At 32.7% G+C, this 16,587-nt stretch overlaps 2 protein-coding genes and 2 long non-coding RNA genes across 4 annotated transcripts; all 4 read left to right on the top strand.

Moving 5' to 3' along the window:
• The first annotated feature begins 2,486 nt into the window (after window positions 1-2,486).
• LOC133832226 (large ribosomal subunit protein eL21x/eL21w-like) lies at window positions 2,487-3,803 on the top strand. Its single transcript, XM_062262596.1, has 2 exons — window positions 2,487-2,678; window positions 3,438-3,803. Exons 1-2 carry the CDS (start codon window positions 2,487-2,489, stop codon window positions 3,801-3,803), a joined length of 558 nt encoding a protein of 185 aa, XP_062118580.1.
• A 1,865-nt stretch (window positions 3,804-5,668) lies between these two features.
• LOC133832225 (protein EXPORTIN 1A-like) lies at window positions 5,669-7,425 on the top strand. Its single transcript, XM_062262595.1, has 6 exons — window positions 5,669-5,748; window positions 6,155-6,265; window positions 6,664-6,761; window positions 7,003-7,111; window positions 7,230-7,342; window positions 7,413-7,425. Exons 1-6 carry the CDS (start codon window positions 5,692-5,694, stop codon window positions 7,423-7,425), a joined length of 501 nt encoding a protein of 166 aa, XP_062118579.1. The 5' UTR covers window positions 5,669-5,691.
• A 5-nt stretch (window positions 7,426-7,430) lies between these two features.
• LOC133828988 (uncharacterized) lies at window positions 7,431-8,888 on the top strand. The gene is made up of 3 exons (XR_009891434.1): window positions 7,431-7,493; window positions 7,609-7,807; window positions 8,554-8,888. It is a non-coding gene; the product is annotated as an uncharacterized LOC133828988 (long non-coding RNA).
• Window positions 8,889-11,915: 3,027 nt separating this feature from the next.
• LOC133828987 (uncharacterized) lies at window positions 11,916-14,045 on the top strand. The gene is made up of 2 exons (XR_009891433.1): window positions 11,916-12,157; window positions 13,655-14,045. It is a non-coding gene; the product is annotated as an uncharacterized LOC133828987 (long non-coding RNA).
• The last annotated feature ends 2,542 nt before the right edge of the window (window positions 14,046-16,587 follow it).

The raw sequence follows: 16,587 nt of genomic DNA, 5'->3' as shown, positions 1-16,587 counted from the left end.
ATGGTGCTCAATGCCCTACTCGATAAGGCTCGATACTGCTCGATGTAATTCTCACAAGGTGCATAATTTTTCATTAGGATGTCGGTTTGAGGTAATTTATTTTTTGAATTTGGGATTTTTTTTTCGAGATCTACACATTAGAGAAACATATATACACATTTAAGAGGTGTAAAACTTAAGATATGTTTCTCTAACACATTTAGGGTATTATTTTGAAGTTTGGTATATTTTCTGGCACTGGGGCAAGAGTCAGAGATCTGGATTGAGCTTATCTTCTAGCATCGTGGTCAGAGAAAATTTGGCTGGGTATGTGCATGATTTGTATAACTGGGTTTGGTAGAATTGTGTATGCAGTTTTGTATAACTGGGTTTGGTAGAATTTGTTAGAAGTTTTTATTTGAATTGAAAAACAAATGGGATTAGTCCACATTTTTTTGAGTGGTTTTATTTTACTTTCTTGACCTATATAAAGGATTCATGTCCTTGTAGTTTAATATAGAAAAAATCCCTGCTTAAGGTATATAATTATATTAATTATATTTAGTTTATGGTTTTAGTTAAAAGTTTTATATTCTTAGTGTGGTAGAGTTCAGGCATATTTTGTTCGGCGAAGTAATTGAGTTACTTGTCGTTCTCCGTTGTATCCTGGGAGACAGACATTGAAACCTCTTGGAGGCAACGAATCTGTTTTAAGGAAACTGTGTGCTACACATGCCTCAATTTTTATTTTGTTGTTATTATTGTTCATTATAATTATTGTTTAGATTAATTATAATTGCTATTTATATGATAGTTATTTATATTGTGTTATTTATAATTATAATATTTATGTATCTTTAATTTAGTAGATATAAATATTATTTTTATCATATTGCGTTTATTTAAGTATTATATCTAATTACATTATATTTTTCCCACAATCTTAAAACAAATTCTTGTTTAAATATAATATTTGAATCTTAAATATATTTTATATTATTATAATGTTTAATATATCTATTAGTGATATTTCTATATCTATATATTGAAAAATATTGTTATTGCAAAAAGTTCGTTTGAACTTAAATCTCACTAGAAAAATTCAGGAAAATGAATATTTTCAAAGAAACTAGACTACTGAGGCAGGGGCTAGACCCTCCTAGTATTCTTCGGAAATTATCTAGTAGAGGTATTTGTATTTGGGGCTGGATAAATATTCTATGAGAGGCTAGACCACGAATGGTTGGGTATTTTACCCTTCCAGGCTAACTTGAGAATTTTCTTTAAGTTTGATCTAAGCGAACTCGTATAATTTTCAGTTGTTAGGAAAATAACACTATTAGTTTTGTGATTTCAGACAAAATGACAACTGAAGCAAACCAAAATGGCGAGAATATTGAGGTTACAACTGAGTCACCAGCCTTGACAGTTCAAGCTCATACCCAATGGGGTTCTGCTGTTGTTCGTACAAACCATCCTCTGAGAGCTGGGGAAATACTTGAAAAATTCAATAGACGGAATTTTAAAAGGTGGCAAAAAAAAGGTTGTTCTATCTGACTACGATAAATCTTGCGAGATTCGTTACTGATGATGAACGAAATCTCAAAGAAGATGAAAAAGATATTCATGTAATTAAGACTGGATAAATGATGATTTTCTCTGTCGAAACTACATTTTCAATGGTTTGGAAAACTCTTTGTATGGAGTCTTTGATACAAAGAAAACAACTAGAGAATTGTGGGAGTAGTTAAACTGAAAATATACATCTTAGGATGCTAGTGCAAATAAATTTGTTGTTGGACGATTCCTAGATTATAAAATGGTAGATTCCAAATATGTGAGTAATCAAGCTCAGGAATTCCAAATTATCTTGCATGAGATTCACTCTGAGGGTATGATCCTAAGTGAGACTTTCCAAGTAGCTACATTGATTGAAAAGCTACCCCAGCTTGTAGGGAGTTCAAGAGCTACGTGAAGCACAAACGAAAACAAGTGAGCATTGAAGAATTGATTGTTGGACTTCGTATTGAAGATGACAACAAGATTTTTGACAAAAAAATTTCTAAACAAGATGTAGCTAAAGCCAATTTGGTGGAACAAGGTCAAAATTTGAAGGGAAATAAGAACAACAAACCCAATGATAAAGTGTTCAAGTTTGGGCCAAAAGGAGGAATCTCCAAAAAGTCATTCAAATTTCTTGGCAAGTGCTTTAACTGCAACAGGTTAGGTCACAAGTCCACGGATTGTAGACTGCCAAAGAAGAAACAAAATAATGAGGCGAATATGGTGGATAACATCTCCAAGGATGTTGATCTAATAAATATATCAGTCATGGTTTCTGAGATAAACCTAGTCAATTCCAACCCAATGGAGTGGTGGATTGATAATGGTGCCACTCGGCATGTATGCTCAAACAAGAGTTTGAACAGGTAGATAATGGCGAGAAGCTTTTCATGGGAAACTCTGCCACATCTCAAATTGTGGGTCAAGGAAGTGTGATCCTAAAAATGACTTCTGGAAAGGAGCTGACTCTGAACAATGTGTTGTATGTACCAGAGATCCGTAAAAACCTAGTGTCTGGTTCACTGCTGAACAAACACGGATTCTGTATTGTATTTGAGTCAGAAAAAGTTGTTATGACCAAAAGTGGAATGTATGTGGGAAGGGGTTATGTAACTGAAGGGTTGTTTGAACTCAATGTAATGGTTGTTAAACCAAATTTCCATAAAGTTAATAATTCTTCTACTTATTTTCTTGAGTCTTCTAATGTTTGGCATGGTACACTACAAGAATTTTAGCCTAATATAACACCTAAAAATCACAATTTTCAAAAAATGCTATGGTTAAATAGAAAAATTAGGCGCGCTCTTGGTACAATAAAATTTTACATCCCACCACTAGCTTTTCCATCTCCCCCTCTAATATTCTATTAGCCCTAAAGTATCTCTCTCTCTCTTGTATCTTCTTCTTCACAAATCAACCCTAACCGTGTTCCCCTATCTCTTTTTCTCTCCCTCTAAAAATAGCCACACACACTCCAATCTCTTGCCTTCTCTCAATCTCTCGGTCATCCCACTCACAGTGACTCTCTCTTTCGCTCTCTCTGGTTTGGAACCATCGTTCACTGACCTCTCTCTCTCATTCTCTTTCAGATGTGGGTGCTAAGGATCAATGATGAAGGGTCCCAGGAAAGGACTTTGGGACGATGATGAAAAGACGCAATAAGGGGCGAAGAAGATTCTCCCCAAAGTGCTTTGACCCTTTCTTCTCCCTAGCGCGAACCAGAGGCCTTCCCTCCATGGGCGATGGGAAACCGAGTCTGTCCATTATGTGAAGTAAGGTAACTTTAACCCATTTTTTTTAATTTATGATATATGATGTATGATTTATATGTAAACTAAGGTAACTAAGCCTGTCAATTTTGATTTTTTTTTGGTGTTGATTTATGGATTTGAAAGTTTGACGGCGCCATTCACAAGGGTATGCCCCACAAGTTCTACCATGGTCGAACTGGGCGTGTCTGGAACATCACCAAGCACACTATTGGCGTGGAGGTTAACAAGCAGGTTGGGAACCGCATCATTAAGAAGAGGATTCATGTTCGTGTGGAGCATGTCCAACCCTCTAGATGCACTGAGGAGTTCAGAAATAGAAAGTTAAGGAATGATAAGCTCAAGGCCGAGGCCAAGTTGAAGGGTGAGGCCATCAGCACCAAGAGGCAGCCAGAGGGTCCTAAGCCAGGTTTCATGGTCGAAGGAGCTCAGATGGAAACTGTCACCCCCATTCCTTATGATGTTGTCAACGATCTCAAGGGTGGTTATTAGATCTTTTTATGTATTATTTTTTCTTCTCAATGTTCTGTTCTGTTCTATTCTTGTCTGGTTTTGATTTTGTTTTCAAGACTACCAATGGAAACGTTTCCTTAATTAGTTCAAGTACTCGAAGCCGTTGTTAGTTTTCATATTTTGAATACTATTCTAAGTAAAATTTTGTTTTAAAAAATTTCTGTGCTATTTTTGTTGTGTACAGAAATATTCCAAGAATCCAAGATTTTCGGTTTATGAAAGACAAAAAGCAAGAGGCATTCTCATCTTTCATGCACTACAAATCTTATCTTTCACGCAAGGCACATAACCTCACGACACCAGGTCTTCAAGGCAGCTCACCTCAATAGTCATGGCATCAATTCGGAAGGACACCTCAAAGCTTCACAAAAGCCAGATGGCAGCAAGTAGTAGGCACAACACCTCAATATCTCACGGCATCAGGTCTTCATTTATTAAGATTTTTTTTTAATAAATTTCTGAAGTCAACTCTATATTCGCTCAGGTATATACATGTAATACTGTTTCTGAGATATACTTTTATGAGTTACATCTGTCTATAGAGTTGAGCGAATATAGATATACTGTAATACTGAGCTTAAACCTCCTCCTTGAGCTTCATTGTCTATAGATATACTGTAATACTGGACTCTTGATCAGAATTAGACAAAAAGACAACTATTAGTGATCTTAATGAAAGGCATGGTAAGTTTTTTTTTTTTTAAGGAATCCTTTTCTTATTTTTAATCACATCTAGATAATTTTTATCTCAGTTTCTGTGTAAGAAAAACACTGAGAGACTGATGAGATTTGATTGAAACTGTAAAGTAGATGAAAATTAATTTTCTACTTATTAGCTATCATCTAGCTCAAAGATGTTGGCTTTGCATAGCATCAAAATGATTTTTTGCCACCGTAGTTGATTTTAAGACTAGTTTGGTTGTTTCCCAACTATTTTATGAGTTTCATTTGACTAAGATTTTTACTTTGGAATTCAGATTGCATATTTGTAGTATGTGCTAATGATTTTGGTTTTTGTGTGTTTCTGAGTGAAGCAAGAAAACTTTTTGATGAAAGTTCTAAGTTAGATGTTATATTTTAGATTTCTATAATTATGGGTTTTCTAAACATGGAGAAGTTGATAAAGCTATTAGGTTGTTTGATTGGATGCCATCAAGAAATCCCATTTCTTAAATTACTTGATCGGTGGGTATTTTAGCTAGGATGCCATCAAGAAATCCACCACCTATTTGGTAAAGGATCTAAATTGAATTTTGGATTAGTTTTCTCTGTGATAATACAAACTTTTTAAATTTACTTGAAATTAGTAGTAGTAGTAGTAGTAAACTACTATAATTTTTCTTGCTAGCTAGTTACATCATAGAAAAGCAAATCCTAAATCATGTAAAACATATTAAAATTTGGGTCTAGTTTGATTTTCTGTTTCTTTATACATTTCAAGGCCACGAGATTATTTTATTGCAAGAAGTTCTATAAAATCAAAAAATTAAATACATTTCTTTCTAGTTTTGTGTTCCCTTCCCCACCTTCAACTTTCTCATTTTGACAAATTGGTTTTTTCTACTTTGTTTGGTGAGTTGTATCTCTGTTTGAAGTGAGGGGCTACTTTGATCTTAGCATGAAATTTGAATATGATATTGATTTTTGATGGTCTATGTTTCGTGTTGGTGGTGCTCCTGTTTTGTGTTCTCATTAACAGTTGGAAAACATTTTTTTTATTAATCCAGACTTATTTTTTTGTCTCTGTTACAGGTTATTACTCTTGAGGATGTAATAAAGGGAATGAAGGTATAAAATTGCTTGAACTCTTATTTATTATGGCAACTTTCCTTAACCAAATTGCTATGGTCTATTATTGTTGCAGATCATGAGGGAGACTTTGATATATTTGTCACATCTTGATCACGAGGACACGGAAAAGCTGGTATGGGTTTATGGAAAATAAAGTAGTAAATATATTGAAATATTTTTCATGTTTTCTATTTGTACCAAAGTTAGTACAAGCTTGTGTTAGCTATAGTTTTTATTTATATTTATGTCTAATAATATTTCTGTTATGATGCGACCTATTTTGAGTGGAAATTTCTTTCAAGTCATGTGGCTGCAGCTTGGGAGTTGGTGATAGTGAATAGTTTGAGGAAAAATATGAGTGGGGAATTTCTTTTATTGGCCATTCAATTGAAATTATTTTCTGCATGTATAATTATAATGGAACACCTTGTTTCTATCTTGTCAGACACTTGCAGAGAAAATGTGTCATTTGATTGTGTTATATATTATTTTCATTATAAATTCTATCGTATGATGTCTATTCTTCTTGTATGATGCAGATGCTAAAGAAGCTAAGCAAAAAATTAAGTGGCGAGGATTGGAATTGGAACAACTTAAACACATTATGTTGGGCAATAGGGTCTATATCTGGTTCGATGATGGAAGAACAGGTACATTTTTAACTTTCCATATAAATGTTATTTCTACTCATTTTCTATTTGTGATAATAGTTTACTTGGCATTTCTGTTTTGACTACAAAAAAATGTTTATTATGATCTAAGATAGTCACATGGTCAGTGTAAGCTTGTACTTTATTTCCTTGTAAATGTTATTTACACCACATATCGTTATGAGTTTGTGAGGGCACATGTCCATGCATCTGTCATGTAGTGTTAGGGATCTTGATGTAGAACCCAGAGATCACTTTTACATGCCCCTCTCATTTGGGAAAATATGAGAGTTTATTTATTTATTTATTTAAATCTTATACCTGTTTCTTGGGAAATATTCATGTTCTGGATGTCAATGTATGCCCTTCATATTTTTTATGTTGGTTTGCTTAGGCAGGAGAACAGATTTTTGGTTATGGTCATTCGTGACTTGCTGAATTTATGCGAACTCACGAAAGGGAAGGATAACAAAGCTGTCATCGCAAGTAACATTATGTAAGTATTCATGATTGAATGATTGATTATCTATCTTGAGTTGAGGTGGAATGCATATAGATATAGCCTGCCAGGCCATAACACCTCATTCCATCCAGACTCTTTGGTCATTTGTAGAAACCATGAATTTTAGCCACTTGATTTTAATTGAGTAACTTTGAGAACTATGAGAAACTTGGTTGGAGGTATACAACCAGTACTTTTTTGAAATCTTGTACATAATCCTCCTCTCTTTCTGCAGGTATGTTGTTGGACAGTACCCGAGGTTTCTAAGAGCTCACTGGAAGTTCCTAAAAACTGTTGTGAACAAATTGTTTGAGTTCATGCATGAGACACATCCTGGTGTTCAGGTATTTGTTCTTTTCTTGGTTAGGTTTAAGGCTTAAAAGTTACTAAGAAATTTTGTCTTTTAAATTGAATGGTTTGTCTACATAAGTGTTGCTAAAGCTTTGTGTTCATGTGTTTCAGGATATGGCCTGTGACACATTCTTGAAGATTGTTCAGAAGTGCAAACGGAAATTTGTAATTGTTCAGGTAACAATTACTTTGAGAAACTCACATTTTTTATTTGAATTCCGGCTGTTCATAGTTGTCAATATTTTTCTCTGGGTTAAGTTATATTTGCAACTAAGTAAAGGTGGTTTGTTTCAGGTTGGTCATATGATTTATGCAGAATCTGATCCTCAGAAGAGGGATGAGTTTTTACAGAGATTGATGGAGCTGCCTAATCAGGTCATTTAAATTTTATTTACTTCTCTTGGTCATCTCCATTTATGTTTTTGTTAGATACAAAATAGATCACATATGCTATATACTGAATTCCTTGTGCTATTACTTTGTAATGCAGAAATGGGCTGAAATTATAGGACAGGCACGCTTAAGCGTTGATTTCCTGAAGGATCAAGATGTGATAAGGACGGTGTTGAATATTGTGTGTATAGATTCTTGGCTCCTACTTCACTTCTGTGATGTATGTGGAGCATTGGTGTGAGGAGAATTTCAGGAGCCTAACACTGGGCAGCCCAGATTTTTCTGACATTGAAATGGTTAGTCGCTAAAAAAATACTATGTCATATACCTTTTTTTTTATTGAGTTTCAGATGATCTCCATAATATATTGTTTACAAATTGGTGCAACATAATTTATTTATTTTTTTGAAACAAATCTACCTGTATTATTACTTAAGAAAAATACAAGTAAAGAAGGAAAACTCCATCAAAACAGACCAAAACAGAAATAAAAGACAGGGAATCTAGCTTTTATTTTATGTGTGTATTTTATGTTTGTGTATTTATGTATATATGTTTAACTTTACCTATTCTCTGGTTTGATACCATTTCTCTAATCTGTATTATTTGGTCTTTTTGCTTCAGTTACCTCAGCATATTGAGATACAATAATAGGGTACTCTTCCTTGTTGTTACATGTTTCTTAATTACAGTTAGTGAGGAAAACCATTCACATAATATATGATGAGCAGTTGCTTCAACTAAATTGGGGAAGATATTGAACTCCTATGCCATATTGGCCATGAAAATGTAAGGACTGTTAAGAATTAAAATAGCTCCTTAAGCTCTTAGCCATTTGAACTCCTTAAGCGATTTAGCCATTTGAACTCCTTAAGCGATTTTCACATTCTTTACTAATTTTGACCTCATTACTGACTAGTTCAGAAGAGAATTTGGGTTTAGTTTTACACTAATGAACATGAATATTTCATATATGTTTCATATCTTGCAAAGCTGCTTTGTTATGGTTTATACTGTACATATTTTTGTTTAAAAATTTCAGAGCAACATCATGAGGAGGTTTGCCTTGGAAACCTGAGGAGATTTCAATTTAGAGAGCTTCAGATGGCAACAAACAACTTTAGCAGCAAGTACTTGGTTGGATGATGAATTGAAGGATGGAGCAAGTTTCATGCATGATTTACTTTTGTGTATCTTGTAATGTTTCTGTTTTTCATTTTTAAAGTAAAAAATATTCAAGATTATAAAACTTTATTATGTTATGCTTTCAAATTTAAGTTAGAACTAAGATCTCATGAAGTAGACATATTCATGGTTTGAATTAGTTATTGTTTAATGTAATACTTGTGGTTTATCAATCTATTGAGAATTACATTTTATGATTAATTTTGATTTTTTTTTATCAAAATACAATAATGAAAATCTTTTAATTAAAAAAAAACCTTATAAGTATACTTATCAAAATAAAATTTAAAATATATTATCCACACTAAAGTAACAAAATTTTATTACTAGACTTTTAATATGTTATGATTTAGAAATATATTATAAGCATAACAAATTGTTATGATTTAAATAATATAACAAACTAAAAATGCTATCAAAATAATCAAATGTAACAATGGAAAAGTGTTATGCATAAAGTATAAGATTAAACTCCAAATTTATAATCAAATACTCTAACTAAATGTTATTATTTGAATATTATAGCAACTAAAAATGTGTTATTTAATAGTTTAAGATAGCATCGAACATAACATTCGAATACTGTTATAGAAAAGACAGGACTTTTAATAACAGGGGCTACGTTAGCATTTTCAGAAGCGTTATCAATACTCCCGGTTTGCAGTTTTAAGTGTTATGAATACTGTTTTTTCTTGTAGTGTGTGTGCTACACATGCCTCGATTTTTATTTTGTTGTTATTATTGTTCATTAAAATTATTATCTAGATTAATTATAATTTCTATTTATATTGTATTATTTATAATTATAATATTTATGTATCTTTAATTTAGTAGATATAAATATTATTTTTATCATATTGCGTTTATTCAAGTATTTATGTATAACTAGGTTTGGTAGAATTGTATATGCAGTTTCTAGGTTAAAAAAAAAATATGTGCGTGAAATTTATCAAAATATGATTTAAAATTTGGTTTGTTCAAAATTTTCAGAATATGATTCTAAACTTGGTATTATGCGATTTGTCTAAATATTTATTTTAATCTAGTCTGTAAATCTGGTATTTGGTTTGTAACATGGTCGGTGTGAGTTGAAGAACATGAGAACATTCAAATTGTAATAAAAAATATAAACATAATATATGTTAATTTAACCATAGATCTGAATGTATTTGAACAGTAGTGTTTGATTCATTTTTAAACCTATTAAATCTACTTAAGTGGATCAATATGAATCTATTATTTTTTTTTTAAATATATTGTTTAAATTTTTGTTGGTGTTCATCCTCATCAAGACCCATATGAGATTTTTGCTAAATTGGTTTGAGTGCTAATAACAGGGAAAGAAAAAAAAGTGTTTTCATTTAAATATGATTTTTTTAATTAAATGTTTATTTAAGTTTTAATAAATTATAAGCATTGATTTTGTTAAATTTAATTTGTAATTTTTTTAGTTTATTTAAATTTAACTTTTTAATTATTTTGATTGATTTTTATAATTTAACAGGTTTTTTTCTATTATAAAATCAATTAAAACAATTTTTTTAAAACACAATGAGTGAGATGGACTAATTAATGTACAATATATGTCCGCTTCTTAACTCAGCTCCAGCCATGTCATTAAACTATTAGAATTTTTGACGGAACTAGACAAAAAGTGTATTTTTCAATGGTTTTCATAGTTTGAGGGTATTTCATCTAAACAGAAATATTTTGGGGCATAAGTCTACAAGTGTTATATAGTTGGGGAAAAAAGTTATTTGTCTATTGTTTTATTTTATATATTTTTATTAATTTAATTTAATTTTTTAATTAAAAAGCATTTCAATTTTTTTTAAATTAATAATTTTTTTCTTTGTCACATCATCAGATTACAATTTTGGACAAAATGTAAAAGAATGATGCATTTTCAACGATTTTCATTGTTCAGGAGCATATTTGCCAACAAAAAAAATTTGGGGGACAAGAGTCAGCAAGCGTCACACTTTGGGGAAAAAAAGGCTATTTGTCCTAAAAATAATTATTTGTATTACACATGTAACATTTTTTTAAATATCACCCAACAAAAAAAAGTTGTCTAATCTAATATAGACAAGCGGTGATGCAAATAACATAACTATAATTTAAATTCAAAATTTATTTATTGCGAAGTGCATCTAAGCTCATTCATTTTCTTCGTCTTATCCTCACTTACTCTTAATTTCTTCTTAATACAATATTACCACATGATTAGAATTATCATTTAATTTGCTTGATTAAGGATTAAAGCCGTCACCAATTGTGTCATCAATTAACTTAGACGTTAGGGTTGTGATGACTAAGATATCAATGACAAAAAAATTTAAATAGAAATATGCTATATAATATTATCTAATCTAATATGATACCATACAATACAATATAATACGAGACAGTATACCAAACATACCCCAAAAGAATATAATAGTTTAAAATGCATATTGTAATTATATTAACTAATAATAAAGTCCAATGAATTGAAATTAAAATTATGTTGTCAATGTCCTTATATAAACATGAGAATGCTTTTTATGTTTTAAAGAATACAATTGGTTATGGTCTTTTATAGTGATGTATGTTTATCTAATATACAATAATAAAAACATAGGTGTCAATAGGAATATTGATGCTATAATTTTATGTAAATTTCAGGGATATTTTTTATATTGATCAAAATTTCGAGAAAATTCACGAATAACACAGATATATATTTTACAAAAATATATAATTCTTTTTTATAAAACTTGTATAATTATTATAATATTCAATAATTACAGTAATATATACAATATAATAATAAATGATATCTTTAATATAATATATTTTGTATTGGATGAGTGCTTAACGGTTACCTCAATATGTACTCAAAGATAGTTACATTTTAGTTGTTGGATTGTTATTAAATGGTTGTTATTAATGTAGTAGTTGACTAAAAATATTTAATAAGTATTAATTAGTCACCTATAACCTGATACTAATATGATCATAATTCTTTTGACAAAACCATGGGCTGTTCGATAACCCTTAAAAAAGTGGTTTTTATTTTTAATTAAAAATAAAAAAAATATATGGTTAGAAAACACATTTGGTAATTCAATTTTTTTTTAATTTAAAATCAAATTTAATTAAATTTTGATGCTTTTAAAAAAAAAAAAAAAGATTTTCATTTTGTTTTCTCGTCTGTCTTCCTCAAGCAGAGAGCCCAATAATGATAATTTCTTCATCAAACTTTTTAGCTTCCACTTTCTAATATGATTTCTTCAAGTAAGATTATCATTTCATACTCTTGTCTCTGTGATCTATTACTCACCATCTCTCTCTCTCTCTCCCTCTCTCATGTCTCTAAGATATGTTTCTCCCTCTCTTTCATTTTTCAATTTTAGATCCGTGTAAAATTAGTGTGACAACAAAAATAAGTTCTTAGAGGAAGATTTGTTGTTATTAAGGTATGATTTTCTGTTATTTTTAATTTTAGATCTATGCCATTGAAATTGTTTTTTTGTTTCTATTATTTCCGATTATTTTGATTGTAGAACATTTTCTGCGGATAAATTTATTGTGGGTTTTGTTTTATTTTTCATTCTACAGACTTTGTAGTGTAGGGTGATGTGTTTTGATAAGTGTGTTGTTTGGATTTCATGACAATGTTCTCTAGTTGGTTTGTTTGTTGGTTGATTGGTTGTTGACGCTTTTAATTTTTTTTAATGTTGAAGTAGAGATACAGAATAGAAATGGTAATTCATTGTTTTTGAAATGAAGATAATCTGGGCATATTTGAAAGACACAACATGTTAGAAAAATTTGTAGATAAGGCTAGTGGTAGTCTGTTATATAATGGATAGTTTAGACTTTGGAGTCCTTCTATTGGCATAGGAGAAAAAGTCTTATCATTGTTTGTTTTAACCTCATTTGTAAGTTAGGAGAAACTCTACCCTTGTTTTTCTGCAAAATGGACTGCAATAGTTAGTTTTGTGTTAGAATAGGCTGCACTTTTATAGAAATTGATTATTGTAGATTATTGTTGTGGATTTTCAATACGCAAGTATACTCAATCGAGCAAATTAATATAGTTAAGTAAAGTGTCGAACCCACAGGGATTGTCTGCTAATTACCAATAATTAATCCTTATTTCTAATTGGTTTAACAAAAATCAAAGTGCAGAAATTACTAAATATATTAAATGAAATAGATTTCAAGAACAGAAAAGAACTCAAACAATACAAATTCTAATTCAATGGATTAAATATAGGGTTATTAATTTCATCAACTCTCCACCCTACACTTCTCTAACACAATTTCTATAATTCCTATCTCGATCGTGATAACGGATTACAATTGCAAATTATACTCTTATTAGGACATATAACTCTCTACATTAAGCAAACTTCCTACATCTCCGTGGTAAATTAAACATATTGCAGGCATTAAACATATAATCCCTAATCTACACAAATCATACAGGTACTCTCGTCCAATACAAATCTACAATTATTCAACTAAAGCATAATTGACCCTCACTTTTCATATTTTAGGTTAAAACCATATAGATCATGAAATAGGAGACCAATTAATCATAAGCATTAAACACAAGTCAAACAATTCACAATATTGACAGAAAATTCATAAAAATTGCATTAGATAATCATAAATTTTCAAGAAGAATCCATTAACACCCTAAAAATAAAATTATTTCATGCTAAATACAAAAGAATTCATAAAATCATATCTAAACATCACTATTGCAAAAATTAAGAGAAGAAGAAAAGAAAAACAATGAAAGATGCTTGAATCTTTAATCCTTAGCCTCTATAGAGTTTCTTTGAGTCTCTAAGGTTCCTTCCTCTAAAAATCGACATAATGATGCCTTACATAATTGCCCTACGTGTTATATGTAAAATAACACTTTTGTCATTGCTAAAAATGCCCTTTCTTTATGATCACAGAATCGTGTGTCACGACTCAAGAAAGAAACATCGTGGCCCTACTTCGAAACTGGAAAACTCATCCGTCTCTGCCTCGGTCAACACCGTGACCCTAAAGTGATTGCGTTGCGGCTCAAAATACGAATACAATAGCGCAGCGACTTAAAAGTCCAGCGTCGCTGTAACGTCCCTGTAACATCCCAAATTTGTTATTAAGGTCAAGTGCCATGAAAACTGTGCTAGGAGGGCGTAATCGAATTTATAAATGGAATTAATTGAATATATGTGTGACTATGCGATATAAATTATTTATATGGTAATGTAAATAATTATGCATGTCTATGTGTATTAAATATGCATGTGAGTCCGTTTTTGTAAATTGTGGCATATTTGTAATTTTCGATTGAGGGTATATTTGTATTATGTATGTGTTATGAGTGAGACCCTAGTGTTATGGGGATACATTTGATATGTGTGGTCTGATGCGATCCTAGTGAGCGGATTAGCGGAATAGTCACAATGGGGTTAAATACCCGACTCGGGGTGAGCCTGGGGGTATTTTGGGAAAACTAGTGAGTATTCGGGATTTATCGAGTAACATGTAGTTATTTGGTGATTAATTGGGTATGTCAGGATTAATCAGACATTTATAGTGCAATTTGAGGATTAGCAGGAAATGCGGCTAATGACCGTTTTACCCTTGAGGGCTTTGAAGTGCGAACTCTTAGATAAGGGGCATTAAGGTCATTTCTTTGGCCTTGGACTACCTTAGTCTTCTAGGGGCCTTAGGAGGTTTAGGAATCAGGCAGAAAGGAGAAGAAGTACTTAGACTATGGTTAATTTAAAATGAAGACTTGATTAATGAAAATTAAGTATAAAAGGGGTGGTCATTCATTAAAATTCATAAAAAACTTACAGTGGGATCCCAAAATACTGTTTTAAAATAAATTTACAATAGAAAGAGTTGGAACAGTCGACCTAGGCGACAAAAGCGAACATGCACCATGTGTTCCTTAAAACAACCCCAGTTATGGCAGCCAGGTGGTTCAAAGATGTACACACCGCTCCACGCCCTCCAACTCATGGTTGTCGACCCTTTTTCCTCGCTCTTACCTACACCACAGAGCACCCGTGAGCCAAGGCCCAGCAAGAGAACTTCAAGCACAGCATATAATAATATACTTCAACAAATACATACTTATTCACAGATAGCAGGTAATTACACGTTTCCATTGCAATGCACAACATAACCGCAATAGAATAGCTCAATAGCACAATGGAGCCTAATAGTACAGTAATACAATAACACAACAGTATAACAACACGACAACACATTAACACGACAACACAATAACACGTCAACATAATATCACGATAGTTCAATACCACTACAGCAACCTTCTCTGATCGGGGTGAGTTACTAGGCACCAAATCTGTGGTCCCAGCCAAACAAGTGTGTACAGCACCCTCGAGGATCTTGCCCTAATGACCAGCATTCAACATGCTTAACGCCACTCCCAGCCCCTTGTCGCTTTCGACTCTTACCGCTTCCGGCTCTTGACGATCCTGGCTCTTGTCGATCAGTCATAATTACATGTATGGCATAATAACTATAAATAATACAGACAACACTATACATCACATACCTCTACAGGTACAAACAATTCTCTTACCTGGTGTCCCGAGCTGACAACCCAAAGCGATCCCGAGCACGACTCCTAATCTTGAGCCTGAGCAGTAAGACCTAGTCACAACGTATCAATAAATATCCATCATGATCTAAATTAATTAAAAGCCTTTGGAATAACAAACTAGCCTTCGGGACCTCAAATTATACTAAATCGGGTAGTAGAATCCATCTCGAGCCTAAAACTTTCATTTCCCCTATTTTCCCTTTTCTTTCCATTTTGGGCAGCGGCATGCCCCTTAGGGCCTCGGCGCGCCTGCAGATCAGAGAGCAGAGCTCTCTCTGCTAAAGGACGCGGGCCACGACATGCCCCCTAGGGCCGCGATGCTTGGGCAAACTAGAGGCTTCTCAGCCTCTTCAAACATGCGGACCACGACACCTAAAGAACAGGGTCGCGGCTCGAGCCTCTAAAACCCAGAAATCCACCATTTTCTACTACGTTTTCCCCAACCAAACCTATAAATCCTCACCCAATTCAACCTTTATACCCAAAATTCACCCTATAGTTCATATCCCAACAACATAACTAATAAAACCACCCCAAGTTCTTAGCTCATAACCCATCCAAACTCAACAATCAAACCAAAGTTTACACCTAAGAAAAGCTTAAGAGATTACAACAAAACTTCACAAATTCAACATCAGAATTCTTACCTCACTTGATAATTCCAACCTTGGACTAGATTTCCAACACCCTTAGCTGGTTTTCCCCAAGTTCCCAAATTCAATTCTCAGCCAAAACCTCAAGAATTCACCAAACTTCAAAGCCCAATGAGAGGGGAAGAGCAAGCCGAGAGAGAGAAGAGATATGCAGTGAGGTGTGTGTGTTTTTTATTTCTAGATACTTCTACAGAACCCCCAAGGCCTAAGTTGAGTCTATCCATAGTACAAAAGACAAAAATACTCCCAAGTCTATCATAAATCCTTTAGTGCCACCAAGGGCAATCCCGTCATTTTCCACCTCTCGCTAATTGCTCGAGTGTTCCTATAAATTCCCATTTAATCCCGACATGCCCAAATAATTACTAAATAATTACTCGTTACTCGGTAAACCCTGGCCAAGTTCTCAAAATACCCCTAGGCTCACCCCAAGCCGGGTATCTGACCATGTTGTGACTATTCCGCTAATCTACTCCCTAGGATCGTCTCGGACCACACATCTCAAATATATCCCCATAACCCTAGATTCCAACTCAAAACACATGTGTTATCCAGATTTCCGGATAGCGTTTAGATTGATGTCCTCGGGGAAGCAGAATTATCGATG

The sequence above is a fragment of the Humulus lupulus genome, chromosome 4 (genome assembly GCF_963169125.1).
Source record: "Humulus lupulus chromosome 4, drHumLupu1.1, whole genome shotgun sequence".
Lineage (NCBI taxonomy): Eukaryota > Viridiplantae > Streptophyta > Magnoliopsida > Rosales > Cannabaceae > Humulus > Humulus lupulus.
This window is presented reverse-complemented; position numbering and strand designations above follow the sequence as displayed.

Excerpts from the sequence above, each read along its gene's own strand:
- LOC133832225 (XM_062262595.1), top strand. The coding sequence starts at position 5,692 with ATGAGGGAGACTTTGATATATTTGTCACATCTTGATCACGAGGACACG. Across the intron at positions 5,749-6,154 it reads ACGAGGACACGGAAAAGCTG|ATGCTAAAGAAGCTAAGCAA; the intron begins GTATGGGTTTAT and ends TGTATGATGCAG. Across the intron at positions 7,112-7,229 it reads AGACACATCCTGGTGTTCAG|GATATGGCCTGTGACACATT; the intron begins GTATTTGTTCTT and ends CATGTGTTTCAG.
- LOC133832226 (XM_062262596.1), top strand. The coding sequence starts at position 2,487 with ATGACTTCTGGAAAGGAGCTGACTCTGAACAATGTGTTGTATGTACCA. Across the intron at positions 2,679-3,437 it reads AAGGGTTGTTTGAACTCAAT|TTTGACGGCGCCATTCACAA; the intron begins GTAATGGTTGTT and ends TGGATTTGAAAG.